Below are 19,298 nucleotides of genomic sequence, written 5' to 3'. Positions count from 1 at the left end.
CATTAATTATCTAATCGAACGATAAATGAACTTGATAACTTTGCCGTCATCAATAAATTGCTATGTCCCTGTGTGTAAGTTTCCTTCATCTCTCGAAACAAGGAGTAAGAGGGTTCACTCTGTGCATCGTTCTCAGCATTTGAGCATGTTTATAAAATAGTAGAAATAAATGAACGGAATTAACCTTTGTCAGTCATCTCCAATCTTTGTGTTGGTGGGTGGAGGTAGGACCACTCACTTACACACACAGAATGCATGGACATAGCCTCCCTAGTGGCTACTTGCTAGTAAAAAGCACCACAAAGTAACAACAGTTAAGAGGAAAAAAGATGATGCAAAGTCAAATGTCCCTGTGTGGAAATACTATGGCTTCAAACGGGTGAGCAAGATGAGCCCATCAACACGGACAAAAGAGCAAGAATGCCCAATTAGTTGTTAAGTGATCGCGAAATGATAAAACAAACAACCAACCCAGTTTCATACCAAAGACTAAACAAATGAGACCCATTACCTCCCTGCTTGGCACTCAGCATCAAGGGTTGGAATTGGGGGGTTAAATCGCCAAAAATGATTCCCGGGCACGGCCACCGCTGCTGCTCACTGCTCCCCTCACCTCCCAGGGGATGAACAAGGGGATGGGTCAAATGCAGAGGACACATTTCACCACACCTAGTGTGTGTGTGTGTGTGTGTGACAATCATTGGTACTTTAATTTTCCAACTGGGGAAAAAACTGCTCTTGAAGATGTTCATTATTTTATTAGAGCACAATTTTTTGGTAACAGAGATTGAGAGTTGTTTTGTTTGCCTATTTTGGATAATTGCATTGATAAAGGAGAAAGTTATTGACCTTCCAAAGGTAAAAAAAAACTCAACAAAAAAAAAAAAGAGAAACCAAAGTTCAAGTACATTAGTGCTTAACTTGGTCTCAAAATAATGCAATACTAAAATACTGGTTGTTGGCAATATTTTTCTGACAATATTTTGTCCAGAAAAAAATATTAGGCCTACAGTCATTGCAATATGAAAAGCTACACAGCATTACCTCATGCAGATGTAACTCACATTTTTTTTTTAAACAAAAACTGTACTCATAAAAATGCGTCCTGCCATCTGATACTTGAGATACACACTCATCTCTTTGATTGACCTTGAGGGGACTAGTGGGTGGAGTATGAACACAGTTGTAAGTGTACTGTGGAACCATGCCCCCACTACCACATCCTGAAGTCATGTTGATGCTGAGACAACATAAAACCACAACTGTTTACAGCAAATCAGCAGGATATACTGTATCTTTGTGTTGTGTCACAAACAACAAGCCAAGTCTGTTAAAACACTTTTAGACTCTGAAGAAACTATGTATACTTTATAAGAGAATGTATTATTAATAAAATCTAGTGGGAATTTAGGACATCATTTTTAGACACCTAAACCACTACAGTTTCAACACCACCAAGTTCTGGTGTGATAAAAGGGACTGGCACTACACACCTTTCTTGTCCTATAATCGATCCACACCTAACTAACACTTAAACACAACCTGTGTCCATCTGTCATGCTCTTTTTCGGTCTAATTGTCACTATGGGAACTGGTTGTTTTGCAGGACACTAAAATGACTCCGATTCCACCATAGACAATTTATGTATTGGAATATGTGATATAATAATACATCTCCAGTTACCATAATGTATCTCCAAGCAGGTTGGATTTTGACACATTTTTATTTAAACCATGGTTTTCCTGATCATGAGTCAGCTGATACATCCACAGGTTAGGGCTCCCCTCTTTCCCTAATTTGCTGACACAATCTCTCTGCCCATTAAGGGCTCAGCCAGGCTGGTCAAACATAAGCAGAACACTACAGCCCAGAATATTTGCCATTGGAAAATGCTTTTAGCCGCCATCTACAGTACATCTTACTTGCCCCCCTCTGCCCTTGCTCACAATAGCCTATTCACAACAAGCCTGCAATCTTTGCAAAGCTGAAAGCTGCCTCACATATAATTACCACACATTACCGCTGCTATAATTTTGTGACAGTAAAGACTTAGGCAAGGTTTGGGTTAATTGCATAACATCATTAAATGGCAAATAATCCAATTTAATCCTGACCCTCACACACTCCAAACATAGCCCTTGCACCCTCGCATCTTGTCTGCACCAAAATAGAAAGATAAAGTATAGGAAACAAGAGATTATAATTTTTTTTGTCTGTCAAATAGTCAGCATTAGTAGTAATAGTCAACATTATCCACTCCTGGATTTACCAACCAGTGTGACAGCTAAAACTAGGATCTTACTAAAGAGAACTCTAAAACTAATACACTTTCATATTCATATTGATTTCATTTGTTTTGGTGTCATTGTTTTTAAATGTTATTTGCACAACAGGATCACAATCTACTCCGTCTATTTATGTCCTATTCCATTCAAATTACATAGGGGAGGGTGGGGTAAGATGAATCACTTTTTACTTATGTTGACCTGGAGGTCAGGGAAAATGACACAGTACTACAGTGAAAACATATTCTTGTATTTCAGGATGTCTCCTATCAAATGAAGTTATCAAAATGAATGTCTGACAAAGCTGCCCAAAATTAGGACTTCTCAAAAAACAGTGCTCCTCTGACTCAACTTGCCCTGTGTGAGGGGTAAGTTAAACCAAGTCAGTGGGTAAGTTGAGCCATCGGGGGGTAAACTGACCATCTATGTTTAAAATGTAAAATTAGCATATTGTGCTAACAAACGGAATGGTTTTGAACTTCTGAGAACAAACCACCAGTTAGTTTCAAAAACATTTAACACTAATCAATATTCCAACTGTCAAGGTTGCAGGGGAATATGAACTGTTGCTTACTACTTGCAGTTCGCAAAGCCTTTTAAGATTGAAGTAACATCCTCAAATATGATTCATACTTTTCCTTGAATGCAAAGGTGAGTTTCTATAAGCCAGTTATTATTGTCTGATTCTTCTAAGAAATCTGGCACTCATTGCCCACAAGATTGTCAACCTAGCCTATGTAATGGTGGCTCCTGCATTTGGATGCACGTCTTACAATGACAAAGTCACCAACTACCAATCATCTAGTTCACTTCTTTCATCGCTGGAGCCCTCATGCTCAGATGTGTCATAAAACTGGATGGCTACTTCACGCTTCCACATAATTTGTCTTCTGGGTTTGTTTCCTCTTCAGTGTTCCTTGATCTCCTTCTTCCACCTCCTCTGAGAAGAATATTTTTGCTTCTGCTGTTCCACCGTACTCGACTGTTTTTACTTCCTATGGTTGCCTCTTTTTCATGAACCTCTTCAATGTTGACCTGCCAATTTGTCTATATTTTGCCTCAGGTGGACCGTCCACCCTGGAAGGCTGCTCTCTCCATCTCTTCCAGGGGTCCTAAGCCTCGACTGTTTTTCTCTTGTAGGTTCTCAGCATGATACCTTGTCTACAATGTTAACATATGGCAAAAACGCAAAACACGTTCAGTACTCAATTGAAATACCATATTACAGTATATGCCACAGACTTAACTGAATTTCAGTGCTTTATGGATGGGTATAGGTTGAATCACTGGCTCAATTTACCCCATAGCCTCTGGCTCACTTTTCCCCATAACCACCCTGTTGGGAAAAAAAGGGGCTAGCTTAGAAATTTAGGCTAATCTTTCGTTAAGTGATTGAAATAATTTTATACATTATATAATATATAATTTTAGAAATTGTCATTTTGCTTAACAGTAATTTTATCTGATATGCAGAGAACTTACTTTGACAAGTAAAAATCAGTTTTTGTGTAAAAAGATACTTATCTCTTATGGTATATTTTTCTCTGCAGCAAGATAGAAATGATAAATGCTTCCTAAATGTATGGTCACATGACAAATCATGTGTAAAGTTACCTAGATACAAGGGGTGGGTCAACTTACCCACTGACTCATCTTACCCCACTCTCCCCTACATACCATTGTTCTTGTACTACTCATTGGGCTAAATCTGGGACCTCGGGTACTACATCTCATGAGTGCTGGCAGTGCTGCTATGACAAAATCGAAAAATTGGAGAGCATCATTCTCTGCTTCAGAATGTCCAACTATAATATCCCCTCAATGAACCAAAGCTCCTCAGTACACTCATGCTGCCCAATACCATGAAGCTACCACCATCATGTTTGTAAGCAAGACACTGTTATCTTGGTACTGTTTAGGCAGTAATGGCTGTATGTCATTTTCAGTGGGTAGTTAACATATGCTTACAACAAGCTGCACAAAAACTACTCTAAAGTATATCCAAGTTTCATTTCATGGGGCAGCATGGCTCAGGTGGTAGAGCAGCCATCCTGAAACTTGAGGGTTCCTGGATCGAATCGAGCTTTCGCACTGAGTCACTGCCGATGTGTCTTTGGGCAAGACACTTCACTCACCTTGCTTCGAGTGCTACCCACACTTGAGTAAATGTAGCTTACCACCAACAATTGTGGATCTATAATAGGTTTCTCAATCTAAAGCGCTTTGAGTCACGAGAGAAAAAGCGCTATATTAATATAATGAACTTCATTTCATTTCAAATAAAGATATACAGAATTGTAATAAATTGGTAACACTTTAGTGAGATACATTAGACACAGTACATAACCTTTAATAATCATTTGAGATAATGATCAGTTATGAGCAAAAATGAAGAGATTAACGTAGGGCATGTTTATTACACTCTGCTCTGTTTAAATAACTGAGCGTGTTTTTATTCAAGAGACTTGATAAGTTCACTACAGTTAGTAAATGAGTGGGAGTGAAAAAAACCTGACTGCTTGTCTACAGTCAGTCCAAACTCCAAATAATAAAAGGTAATGTTCACACCCATAAAAAACCCTCTCAAATACACAAAGGCATTAAAGCACCTGGAGAGACTTGTACCTTGTGTTCCATCGGTGACTCTCTCTTTGCTAGAGGCTGACCCATGCTGCTCACAGAGGCTGCAGGGAGATAAAATGAATGACAGGTTAAAACTAGGAATTCAAAAACGGTATTTTATGTGTCCAATAGGTTCTCCTAGTTAGCCGTGAGGACAAGTGGATATTCCCATAACATTGCACAATTTACCATCAAGGAAAAAAACATGCAAATGTAATTGAAAAAAACCCTCTCTTTGGTGATTGCACATATTCTTATTATTCTGTAATGATGCACTGTAAAATACTGAATGCAAAGGAATAATACATTTTTTCCCCAGAATCAATATCTTTGATTCTGATTAGGCTTGCTGTAGTGGATGATGCTTGATTACCTTGTCTTAAAATTGCAGTTTCACTATAATGACTGGTTATGCTTTATTGAAATTGTAGCTCTGTCTCTGTAGAGTATGCATCTTCTCACAATGTGTGCATGGGTTTTCTCCAAGCACTCTGGCTTCCTCCCGCATTCCTAAAACACACTTGTATGAATAATTTTGGACTCTACTTTGAATGTGTGAACGTGCCCTGTGATTGACAGGCGACTAGGGGTGGAACAGTTCACAAAACTCACTGTTCGGATCTTATGATGGTTTTGTGACACAGTTATCAGTTATGTTCTGTGTACATTATTGTTCTTTTTAACACACCAGAATCCAAATATCCCTGTAAATACACCATTACAATGTATCAGTTGTGGTTCTTACAAAAATATGTTTTAAAATGAAACTCAAAAATTGTTCCTAAAGCTGTGGCCCTTGAATTAAATGCAAAAAATCCTTACATTTACTGATACATCATTGGCTTAATTTTGCCCAGTATTTCAAGTCAATGTCAAATAATGTTGTAGGGATGTGTAACAACATGAAAACGTCATGTCACGGTTATTGTGACCAAAGTTCACGTTATTATTATCGCGGTATTGTTGAATGTGTTTTAAAAAGTACTTATATACAACACACACTGAAATCTTTTTGACCAAGTTATTTTTTTAAATAAATAAAATAGACACACGGTTAGAAAAAACACTATTTTGCACGTTTTCTGTTTCTTATACCTCACTGGTAGTGTTTTAGTCTTAGTTACTGTATCTGTTTTAATGGTTAAGTTTGTTTTTGTTTTAAATATTAGCATGTACTGTAGAACTATAATATTTGCTTGAATGAAAAGTGCACGCGAATAAAATCTTTTATTATTATTTGGTATTTCTGTCCGGCCTTGTGACATCCTACTCTGTTCAGCGGTCCTTGAACGCATCGTAAAAACACCTCTGTTTTAAGAGAGCACAGCTTGTAGGTTCAATGTGAACAATTGAATATCTTAGTTGTTCAAACATCAATGTGTTTATGTACGTTTAGGTTGGGGTATGTTGGTTCTTAATTGGGAAAGACGTTAATGTCTCTTGTTTTCATGTTGGCATTTAAGCTGGCGCGTTGGCGGCAGTCAGTCTGTGAGTTTATCAAAGTGAAGTTATCAATCATGGTTTTTCAAAAGATTGTATTTAAAATGGACATACTACTAACAGTTGGGAGTTTTACTGCGGTTATAAAAATAATACTGTTTTTGTCGTTCCACCCCTAAAATGTTGTAATATAATAATGGAAAAGTAATTGCTTTAAGGTAACATGCCTAGTGCCCTATGAAATCTGTTTACTCTTTTCCCTAAATCCGTATTTTCCATTGTAATTTTTTAGAATTTAGCTTATTGTGTAATAAATGATATTTAATAAATTGTCTGTTAATTAAATACAAACATCCTTACATTTATTGGAGTAATATATGATTGGACAATTTTTTACCCATTATTTAGGTCAAAGCATAACAATTTTGTAACATCAAAGTACCAATGAGTGCTTAAGTACAAAGTGCTTATGTAAAGTTTTCTATGTTGAAATCTTTATTTTGTTAGTGCAGTCAGTTTGTTGGCACAGCATTATTATTGTGAAGGCTGGAAGAACTATATCCTGCTGTTCTTAAGGATGTTTGACGATTGCTATGCTTTAGAATGTGGAGAAGACTCGAGTATGTTTTGAAATTAAAAAAAAGAGTGCCCTGATAACTTCCAATACTAGAAGGTTTTAAGTTATCATTAACTCAGAAATTAAGATGAATAAGATGCAACAATCACTGGCATCAGTAGTTTCGCCAACGACAACAATAGCTGGCTAACATAAGCACAGTGCAATGTGTTTTTCAATCGGCTTTGTAGTAGTCAGATAATTTGTAAAATAAATAAAATAAATAAATAAAAGGAAATAAAAACATATCCACACACGTTGACGTCATCTGGGAACTGTTCGGCACTTTTGAGTGGGGGATGATTTTTTTTTATAAATGTGCACACTCTTAGGCCCAGGAATGTTTGTGTTTAGTTTGTTTGTTGGGCTGAAAAATACAAAACACATCCACGAGTTGTCGGACCAACATCAAGTCACATCCAAACATTTGTGTTTAATAGAAAACAAACTGATTGCTAACACAAACAAAAAATAAATCACATGATCCGAACACCACGCCTCAACAATCTGTGTCAGCTCAACTGAACGACGGTTCAGATTTTTTCATCAACTTTTTGATCTCTACTGGCTAACAGTCGAGTTTCTACTGTTACTCTCTCTTGTAGACATCTGCAAAGCTCTAGTTCACCATTACAACAATCAGTATGGACAATGGATGCATGGTTTATTTAAGTGCTACCACAAAAGTCGAACATAATAGTAAGCTAAGACATACAGTCTTTCTAAAACTTAAAGAAGGAACTGATAATATTTACCCCCCCTGCTGCTCAATGCAATTGCTTCAATTTTCCATTCATCTATTTTCTACCGCTTGTCTCTTTCGGGGTCTCGGGGGGTGCTGGAGTCTTTACCATGAATTGATTTACGTGGACCCCGACTTAAACAAGTTGAAAAACTTATTCGGGTGTTACCATTTAGTGGTCAATTGTACGGAATATGTACTGTACTGTGCAATCTACTAATAAAAGCTTCAATCAATCAATCTCAGCTGCATTCAGGCGGTAGGCGGACAAGTCGCCACCTCATTGCAAGGCCAACACAGATGGACAGACACATTCACATTCACACACTAGGGCCAATCAACCTATCCCCAGGTGCATGTCTTTGGAAGTGGAAGAAAGCTGGAGTAATAGATCCCGAGCCCAGGATCGAACCCAAGACCTTCGTATTGTAAGGCACACGCACTAACCCCTGTTCCACAGTGCTGCAATTTAATACAATTAAATTTATGTTTTATATTTCACCTGTTGGATCCTGACAAAATGGTTTCTGCAAGCCTATTTTCTTTTGACATACTTCCAATAATCTGTGAGCCCATTCATCTTCCTATCGATTTGAGATCGGAGTAGATTGATGGATTGTCGTTCATTTGAAAGCTAATGCAAGTCTCCTGATATTGCAATGTTTCAGTTGGGATATTTATCAATATGTCCCTTACAAACTTCACTGTAATTTTGCTTGTGTCTTAATTAGACTTGCATTTGCAACATTTCACTGCAATGCTGTAGGTGTTTAAAAAATAATGGGCTAAGTGGCAACAAAAAAAAACAAAAATAGGTCATACAAGATTTGCTAAAATGTAAGTTGGTCATCAATGCAGAAGATCAACTGAAATCTTCAGTTTCCACTGACATTCTACTTCTTCAGGAGAATAAATAAACTTCCTCTAAACTTACACACTCACACACATGATACCAATGGCTCACACAAAGGTACTGTGCTACATTTTTAAAATGTTTTACTTGAATGCACATCATTTGTTTGCTTAAAACAATGTAACAGTTGTATCTAAAGTCAAATCAGGGTGTATCTTGAAGCAAAATATGCCTTGATCTAATCACTGACCTTATAACAACCAGCACCACCTTTCAGGTAAACATTAATGGTTAAATGAAGAAGCATGTGCGGTAGAGATGCGCGGATAGGCAATTATTTCATCCGCAACCGCATGACAAAAGTCGTCAACCATCCGCATCCACCCGAATTAACATTTAATCAACACCGCACCCGCCCGTTGTTATATATCTAATATAGACGATGCAAGGCATTAGTGAGGTTATAAAGCTTTTGCCTGTTAAAGAAAGGCGACTGATCCAATGCAGCAATCATCTGGGAGCCGCGCTGAGCGCACCTCCAAGCGCGTGGAGGTGCGATGTCCCTCGCATCCGAGGCTTCAGCGCGCACCGCGGCGCCCATCCTACTCGTCGTGGCCTAGCCCTAGCGGCTCTCGCTGCCGGCGACGGCCGGGTATGGGCCCGACGCTCCAGCGCCATCCATTTTCAGGGCAACTGGATTCGGCAGGTGGGTTGTTACACACTCCTTAGCGGGTTCCGACTTCCATGGCCACCGTCCTGCTGTCTATATCAACCAACACCTTTTCTGGGGTCTGATGAGCGTCGGCATCGGGCGCCTTAACCCGGCGTTCGGTTCATCCCGCAGTGCCAGTTCTGCTTGCCCCACCCCTTTCGTGAGCGCACTGCGCGCGGAGTGACCCCTGTTACGCGCCCCCTGTTACGCGCCCCCGGCAACGGGTGTGGCGGGCAGGTAAGCTGCGCGGGCGGAGCGCGCGGAGTGACCCCTGTTACGAGCCCCCGGCCACGGGGGTGGCGGGCAGGTAAGCTGCTTACCTGCTGCGCGTGACGCCGGCCGCGGCAAAGGCGGAGGAGGCGGGGTGTCGTGCGGTGGGCGCGGTGGTGACCCTGGACGTGCGTCGGGCCCTTCTCGCGGATCACCTCAGCTACGGCTCCCGGTGGGGCCCTCTCGGGGGAAGGGGCCTCGGTCCCGGACCCCGGCGAGGCGTCCCTTCTCCGCTCCGTAAAAGTGTCCATCTCTTCTTTTTTTTTCTTCTTCTGTTGTGGCATATGCTGCAGGTGCCTGCTCGTTTTTCGTATGTGGGTAACAACATTTAACTATGTATATATATTTCCGAATTGGTTTAACTGCCACCTGCCTGAATCTATTTAAAATCTAATTTTTTTTTTATTTCAACCGCCCGACCCGACCCACGGATAAAATCTAATTTTTTTTTATTTCAACCGCCCGAACCGCGGATAATCCGCGGACTCCGCGGTTGTGTCCGCAAACCGCGCATCTCTAATGTGCGGTGAAATAAATTGCGTGAACTTTTTTTTTTTTTTACATGACTATCGCGATCCTTTCTTGTCATTGTTAACATGTTTAAAGTAAAATTCAAAGTACAAGGATGACTGCTCATAACTGCAAGCAGACAGTCTGCAAGTGTGCTTTAGACTAAACAAAAACCTACAGCTTTCAGTAAGTTAATCACAATTCTGAAACTTACTTTTCGCAAAATCAATTTAATGACTTTTAATGCCTTGTGGAAATCCTGCTTAGTTATGTCAGTAGATATCTCCATACATGGTAGAAGTTTACCCAAAAAGCTTTGTGCGAGTCCAGCATTTTTATTCAGTTGTACTCCTACATTCTGGATTCATTACCCATCAACTGAAATATTGCAAGCCTTTCATTATTCTAATATTGCTGATTATGGCATACAGCTTAAGAAAACTCAAAAATCCCATCTCAAAAAATTAGAATATTTCCTCAGACCAAATAAAACAACAGAAGAGTGACCTTGGCCAGGTCACTCTTGGAAAAGAGATTTTAATCTCAATGAGTTTTTACCTAGTTAAATAAAGGAAATTGATGGATTGATATTGGAAAAAAAATCCTATTATGACACCTTCAACCATGATGTAGGTATAAAATGAGCAAATGCTGTAGCTTTTATTCATACACAAAAAGAGTAAATGCATCAAGATTGTTCAGGGTCATGACTTTTGTGCCAATATGGGGTTATGACATTTTTGTATATTTTTAAAGCTAACTTGCTAGCACACACATACACCTCATGAATTGAGTATATCAATCTTCTCATCATGTTTCTGCATGCTAACTACGATATATTTACAATAAAATATCATTAGGTATTACTGTAAATGGAACAGTTTGTCAGACTTTGTGGAGATGGAGAAGACAGACATTTTGCGAGGAGCCAGAGGAATCAGGATGTCTCCCTTTTCCTACATGTGGCTTTGAGGGAACTGTATTTATTTGCTCTAGCTTTGAGGGAACTATATTTATTTGCTTCAAACAATCAGACTGTAAAATAAATCTAAGATGGCAAATCTGAAAATTGACAACTCTGTGAGCTTTATTAGAGATTAAACAAATATGCGTAGAAGAAAACGTTATCCTACCCTCAATTAGCATTAAATATCCATATTTGTGAACTACTAAAGTGCTGAAGACTTGGGTATAAAATAAACAATTCTAGCAAGGATGAGGACATCAAAGACTGTCTGATAAATCACTGATATCCACAGTCTGTTAAATACTAGTACAAAACATTAAATAATAGAGTAACTTCAGCAGCATTATTGATATTCACAAAGCACAACCTTTTACAGCAAAAAAAAATTATCAAGCAGTTGTTTTGCGCTTAAAAAAATGTATGAGTGGGCTGGTGGTAGAACAGAAACAGTCGGAGAAAGTACCAGCAAGCCGCCCCCAAATTAAAACTTGAGATTTCCTGCTGATTATACAAGGGGAGAAAACTCTAATTGCCAGAGGCTAGGAGGTGTTCAGTTTAGTGGCGTACTGAAATGTATTGCAGACCAAAAATTATGTGTTGGGCATTGATAGACAATACATGGACTCTGTGTGAATAAACATTATTCCTTATATTCCAGTTTCAATCCTGGATGTTACACAATCAGAGCTGCAATCCTGCAAAGACTTGCAAGAAAAGACAGTTGCATAATGAAGTGAGAAAAGCAGAAAGAGGTGTAGATCAGCAGGCATGTGTAATAAAAGCCAACCATTACAATTTTGCAACTTTACTTCCCAAATGAGCAAGCACATGCGCGAACAAAGTGTCCTCCTTTCCTCTCCCACACACAGCGTCCTGTAATTTACAAAGACTAAGAGGAAGTGTTAACATATAGCACAAGATACATATTTTATCTGGTTTACCCTTCACAGTTATACATTGTACAATCTGTGATTAAAATCCAGTTTTATAAACACTTTTAATTTTGACATGATGAAATGTTAGTTATATCAATCAATCAATCAATCAATGTTTATTTATATAGCCCTAAATCACAAGTGTCTCAAAGGGCTGCACAAGCCACAACGACATCCTCGGTACAGAGCCCACATAAGGGCAAAATACCCATTTGATTGTAAATCATCAAATCTACATTACATGTCCATCGCCTGTTTTGGTTTCCTTTTCTGCAGCTCTCACATTTCATCATTATCTACTTGATCGATGCAACTTAGGTCATCAAAAATAGATGCTGCTACCAGAGTGTCAGTGTTATCTCCTCTTTCTGTTTAGATTTACTGCACATATACGATTATAAGAGACCAGGAGTGCAAATTATTTCATTAACTATCACCAACTATGTTGTAATATTATATGTGACGGACATAACACGGATACAAAACCGTTCATTTGTTAAATGTTCTGATACTAGAATATTGCAGAGATGGACAGCTACACCTAAATTAAGGAATCTGATTGTTCCACTTCAATTACCATGAGCGAATCAGTTTTAAGTATGGCTCGATAATTTACAAAACGACATCGAGCAAATCCATCTGCCTATCACAGCAGAACAAGTGTTGAACAACATAAATCACATCACAAGTAGATGAGGTGTAACAATGTTGACAAAAGGAAAAATGGACTAAATTGGCCCTAGTGTGTGAATGTGAGTGTGAATTAGGGATGCGAATCTTTGGGTGTCCCACGATTCGATTCAATATCGATACTTGGGGTCACGATTAGATTATAAATCGATTTTTTTTCTCTCGATTCAACGCGATTCTCGATTCAAAAACGATATTTTTTCGATTCAAACCGATTCTCTATTCATTCAATACATAGGATTTCAGCAGGATCTACCCCAGTCTGCTGACATGCAAGCAGAGTAGTAGATTTTTGTAAAAAGCTTTTATAATAATAAAGGACAATGTTCTATCAACTGATTGCAATAATGTAATTTTGTTTCAATTATTAAATGAACCAAAAATATGACTTATTTTACCTTTGTGAAAATATTGGACACAGTGCGTTGTCAAGCTTATGCGGTGCAAGTGTAAGCCACAGTGACACTATTCATTTTTATTTTTATTTTTTTTAAAAATGTCTAATGATGATGTCAATGAGGGATCTTTAATCACTGCTATGTTGAAATTGTAACTAATATTGATACTGTTGTTGATAATATTAATTTTTGTTTCACAACTTTTGGATTGTTCTGTGTCGTGTTTGTGTCTCCTCTCAATTGCTCTGTTTATTGCTGTTCTGAGTGTTGCTGGGCCGGGTTTGGTTTTGGAATTGAATTGTATTGTTATGGTATTGCTGTGTATTGTTTTGTTGGATTGATTAATTAAAAAATAAATAAATCGATTTTTGAAAAATGAGAATCGATACTGAATCGCACAACGTGAGAATCGCGATTTCAATTCGAATCGATTTTTTCCCGCACCCCTCGTGTGAATGTTGTCTGTCTATCCGTGTTGGCCCTGCGATGAGGGACAAGCGGTAAAAAATGGATGGATGGATTGCCAGAGAGCACTAAAAAAACACCCAGAAATGAAAAGATCATCACTGTGAACAACAAAGTCCGCTTCATCAAACTGCAGCCTTAAGGTTTTATTTTAAAGAAACAAGAACTTGTTTGATGTTTGATGATGACTGTATTATGAAAATAGTATATATCTGTATCATGAATCAATAAGTGGACCCCGACTTAAACAAGTTGAAAAACTTATTCGGGTGTTACCATTTAGTGGTCAATTGTACGGAATATGTACTTCTCTGTGCAATCTACTAATAAACGTTTCAATCAATCAATCAATGTATTTTTCCACAAAAACACATTAACTTGCCTTTTTTTAAATGTTATTTTATTTTGTTCGCTCACACAGATAGATGTGAGGTGCAAAGTAAACAATGTACTACTAATTCTCCCATAGAACATTTGGACATCAAAATGTTCTCACAGAATAGCTTTTCTCCAATGTTTCCAAAAGCACAAACATTTGTCAAAGAGCTTGAGGTAAGTGGTGTCAACAGACCTCAACAAGCCTAAGGACATTATGGTCACATTTCTAGGATTAGGATTGGTGTTTTACTTAGTTCTAAATAATGTAATCTTTGTTGTTCGTCTGTATCTGTATTCAGCAATCATAGTGTGAAATCCCAGGACACTACCTCTTACTTGATGCAACAAAGCAGGTAAACATAAAATTTCCCACAGTGTGCTTCTGTTCATTTGGAATGTGTGGTTGCTTATTTGGGCTTGCCTTTCTCTCCCCACAATAAAGCAAACTACACCAGTAGGTAGTTAGTTCTTTTCTACACCAATTTCCCTCGGTATTGCACCCCGAGTCGACTTGGCACCCCCTTAAAACAAAAACATGCAAATGACACATGTGTAACTAGACAGAGAATTAGTGAGGAAAACATAATATTTATATATTAGGGCTGTCAAACGATTAAAATAATTAATCACGACTAATCGCATTAGTTTGTAGTTAACTCAAAAATGTATCATTATAATCGCAGAAAGATATACTTTTTTGTCAATAATAAGTGTACCCTAGACAGATCATTTTTGAGTTTTTAATACAATGACTGGAAAATCAATTCATAAGATCCAAGTTTAAATAATAGACTTTTTGTCCCAATTAAAATTGCAGTCAAAATAAGTATTTTAACTTGGATCTTATGACCGTGAGTTACATATTCTAACCACTGTGACAGTTTTGTCAAAAGCCATGTTGCTAATGGTAGAAACTGCCACTCACTACATCGCAGTCTGTCAAAAAAGTATGGTAGCCCCCGATCTTTGTTTCCATTTTCATTGACTCCACGTTTATGTTTCCGCGCTTCACTGACTTGCATACCATCTTTATCATACAGTAAAATGTTAATACACAAAAATGTGTGACTCCAGAATGTGTCACATTTGCCTTTGTAACAGACATGTTGAGCAAGATTGTTATAGTGAAGTGCGATATAATGATACATATCGGGAATGACATAAGAATGTCTATCGTACAATTTAATTCTCTATTGTTTATCAAAAATTAAACAACCACTTGTTAATTTTCATACAATTGTTTCATTTTCCTATAATGTAAGATTTTCTTTTCATACAAAAATATTATAAAACAGTCGAATATCACAACACTTGGCGTCGCAGAAGCTCCGATGTAAAATGTGCGACTCCAGATTTCCACAAAATACATAACGGCTGCTGAACGGCAATGCTGCGGAACATCTCCAAGTCTGTAACAGTACTTTTTTTACCTTGCTAAACAATTACTATATTTTTGTATGTGTAGCAAGTAAAAACATAGCTGTAACAAGATCCCTGGCGAGCGACCACACACACTTCTCAGTCAACTCTCGCTGACCACTCTACTGCTTCTCTCACCCTAGTGTCAGATCTAGTTGTTCTCATCCATTGTGGCAAAGGGGTGAAATTCCATCTGAAAAACTTGGCAAGTTGACTCCAGGTCTGTCCCCTCTCATTAGGACATTTCAAGCTGTAAAAATATGATCTGCCTTGAACACTGAGTATTTTATTTTGAAAGTACATTTATTTTGTGTTTGTGCGGGACAAGAAGTCATGCACAAACAAGCTGAGTTTTGGTTTGGATTAAGAAAAGTAACACCAAACTACGGTAATTTGCAAAACATGCTGCAAACGAATTGTTGCGAGAAATGTGAACAGGTCTATTATTTTCTTTCACTTGAAGACGTGGCACAAACAGTACAAAAACATTTAAAAAAAACAATATACTGATGTTACTTCAAAACCACGAAGGGATGAAAATAAAATCACACCAAACAAGCCTGACAGAGTTGTTGTCCACAGGCACTGTCTATGACAAGCAGTCCTGCAGACACTGTTTCAACTCAACAAATACAATTTAAAAAAGTGTTTGCCGTCATTGAAGCCATGTGAACATTATGAGCATATGATTAACACATTTGCAGTGTGGGTTTGGTGAATAAAATTTGAGCGGAAGCCAACAAGCGGAGGTTGTCATCTCAATGATCGGTCAGCTGTGACTGTCTGGTGAGAAGCACATGTTGTCCTCCACAAATGCTCTAAATTATCAGGGTTGCACCCACCTTCCTCTTCCTGCTCTTTTTTAACATATTTATTTATATGTACATATTTTATTCTAAATTAGAAATGACGAACCGCAACACTCACTCGCAGAAAAGAGCCATATGCATCATCAATGGGTATAAAAAGGTACTGTTTCTCATTGATTTCCCTCCTTTATCAGAATCAGAATTGTTTTTATTGCCATTGTTTGAGAACGGGTTCACAAACTAGGAATTTTTCTTGGTGCAATCGTGCAACATAAAACACATATAACACAGATTTGGTAATAACAAGAGCTCTAACTGAGCTATCAGATCTCGTTATAGACTTAGAAAGGAATTCAAAGGAGCTACTGTTAGGAGTTATTGTTCATGTGCCTGATGGCCGAGGGGAAAAAACTGTTCAGGTGGCGGGAGGTGTGGGTCTGGATGGACCGTAGTCTCCTGCCTGAGGGGAGAGGGGAGAATAGTTTGTGTCCAGGGTGAGAAGAGTCAGCTGTGATCTGACCCACACACCTCCTGGTCCTGGAGGAGAACAGGTTCTGGAGGGATGGGAGCTTGCAGCCAATCACCTTCTCAGCAGCACGTACGATGCGCTGCAGTCGATGCTTATCCTGGACTGTGGCGCTGGGGAACCACACGGCGATGGAGGAGGTGAGAATGGACTCGATGATGGCTGAGTAAAACTGCACAAGCATCTCAGTCGGCACCTTAAGTTTCCTCAGCTGCCGCAGGAAGTGCATCCTCTGCTGGGCCTTCTTGATGAGGGAGCTGATGGTCGGCTCCCACTTGAGGTCCTGGGTGATGGTGGTGCCCAAGAAACGGAAGGAGTCCACAATGGAGACGGGGGTGGGAGAGTCAATCAGGGTGAGGGGGGATGGTAGGGCTGTGACTTTCCTGAAGTCCATGATCATCTCCACTGTTTTCTGCGCGTTCAGCTCCAGGTTGTTGAGGCTGCACCAGAACGCCAGCCGGTCCACCTCTCTCCTGTAGGCGCTCACCTCCATCCGAGATGAGCCCGATAAGGGTAGTGTCATCCGCAAACTTGAGCAGCTTTACGGACTGGTGACTGGAGGTGCAGCAGTTTGTATACAGGGAGAAGAGCTAGGGGGAAAGTACTCAGCCCTGAGGAGTACCAGTGTTCGTGGTTCGACTGTCCGAGACAATCTTCCCCAGCCGCACGTGCTGTCTTCGGTCTGTCAGGAAGTCATTGATCTAACTGCAGAGGGAGTCGGGCACGCTGAGCTGGTAGAGCTTGTCTCGTAGCAGTCCAGGGAGGATGGTGTTGAAGGCAGAGCTGAAGTCCACAAACAGGAACCTAGCATAGGTTCCTGGGGTCCAGATGCTCCAGGATGAAGTGGAGGGCCAGGTTCACTGCATCATCCACAGACCTGTTGGCTCTGTAGGCGAACTGCAGTGGGTTCAGGAGGGGGGCGGTGATGTGCTTGAGGTGGGGCAGGACCAAGCGCTCAAAGGATTTCATGACCACAGACGTCAGCGCAACCGGCCTGTAGTCATTAAGGCCTGTGATCCGTGCTTTCTTGGGGACAGGGACAATGGTGGAGGTCTTAAAGCAGGACGGCACGTGGCATAACACCAGAGAGGTGTTAAAAATGTCAGTGAAGACAGGAGCCAGCTGATCCGCGCAGTGTCTGAGAGTGGAGGGGGAGAGACCATCCGGCCCGCGGGCCTTCTGCGTATTCAGCTTCAAGAACTGCCAGCGTACATCCTCCTCTCGGATGGAGAGGGCCTTTAAAGTCCTGTGATGTTCTTGGAGTCCTGTGATGTCCTTGAAGTCCTTTGAGTCCTTTCAATCCTTTAATGAAGTGCTGGCGTTGGTGGGGAGGGTGATGGTGGGGGGAGCAGAGCTTTGATGAGCTGAAGGCCGTTCATGGCGACAGTAATGTGTGTTGAGGCCCTGAGCGAGAGTCCGGTCATTCAGGGCCTGGGGGGCTTTGGGCTTATAGTTCATAAGGGCCCTTAGCCCTCTCCAAACGGCCGCAGAATCATTGGAGCGGAACTGTTCCTGTAGATGGATAGAGTACACAGATTTAGCTTTCTCCACTTCCCTGTTGAAGTGGTACTTTGCTTCTCTGTAGGTACTCCGGTCCCCGTTTCTCCACGCAGCCTCCTTCTTCTTGCGCAGCTGTCGGAGCTTGGGTGTGAACCAGGGCTTGTCGTTGTTATAACAAGCCCTGGTGCGCGTTGGAATGATGCGCGCCTCATTGAATTGAATGCATGAGGTCACAGTGTCCATATACTCATCCAGATTGTCTGTGACCGCTCCAATTGCCTCCCAGTCTGTCGTCTCCAAACATACACACAGCTCCTCCACAGCCTCGGCGGTGAAACACTTAATGGTCCTCATAACAGGTTTAGCAAGTTTCAGTCTCTGTCTGTATGAAGGGATTAAGTGCACCATCACGTGATCTGATAGTCCGAGAGCAGCGCACGTGACTGCATGATATGCTTTGCTTATTGTAGTGTAACAGTGATCCGAAGTGTTCTCCTCTCTGGTCGGGCATTTAATAAACTGCCTATACTTAGGTAATTCCTGGCTCAAATTTCCCTTGTTAAAGTCACCAAGCACGATACCAAGAGAGTCCGGAAAAGACCGTTCCACATGTAAGATCTGGCCTGCAAGCGTGCGCTGAGCGTCACGCAGGGCTGCGCCGGGTGGTATGTAGACAGCCACCAGTAAGAATGAAACAATCTCAAGCGGTGAGTAAAAGGGCTTACAGTGAATGAAAAGATATTCCAGAGAAGGAGAGCAGTGTTGAGATATCACCGTCACGTCTGTACACCAGTTGCTGTTGATGAAGAAGCAGACTCCTCCGCCTCTTTTTTTGCCGGAGAGCCCCGCGCGGAGAAGATGAAAGCCATCAAGTTGAACCGCGCTGTCCGGGACACTTGCGCTCAGCCACGTCTCCGTGAAGCACAAAACACAAGATGAGGAAAAGTCCTTGTTTCTTCTCATCAGCAACGCTAGCTCGTCCATCTTGTTGGCAAGTGAGCGGACGTTGGAGAGAAAGATGCCAGGTAAAGGCATGCGTAATCCCCGTCCGCGGAGACGGACAAGGGCGCCCGCTCACTTTCCTCTTCGGTGCGGTTTCCCTCTTTTGATCAAAAGAATGGACCAAATCCGCAGCTGGCGCTAAGATGACCGGTAACAAG

General features: G+C 40.4%; 1 protein-coding gene across 1 annotated transcript in view; it reads right to left on the bottom strand.

Annotated features, from left to right (window-relative positions):
* Positions 1-19,298, bottom strand: part of LOC133597031 (myelin basic protein-like) — a 65,335-nt gene that overhangs the window by 33,336 nt on the left and 12,701 nt on the right. Inside the window, exon 2 of the mRNA XM_061949938.1 lies at positions 4,912-4,970. Within this exon, the coding sequence (XP_061805922.1) occupies positions 4,912-4,956 (45 nt within the window). The 5' untranslated portion in view covers positions 4,957-4,970. The remainder of the gene's footprint in view (positions 1-4,911; positions 4,971-19,298) is intronic.

This window comes from Nerophis lumbriciformis, linkage group LG04, assembly GCF_033978685.3.
Source record: "Nerophis lumbriciformis linkage group LG04, RoL_Nlum_v2.1, whole genome shotgun sequence".
Classification (NCBI taxonomy): domain Eukaryota; kingdom Metazoa; phylum Chordata; class Actinopteri; order Syngnathiformes; family Syngnathidae; genus Nerophis; species Nerophis lumbriciformis.
This window is presented reverse-complemented; position numbering and strand designations above follow the sequence as displayed.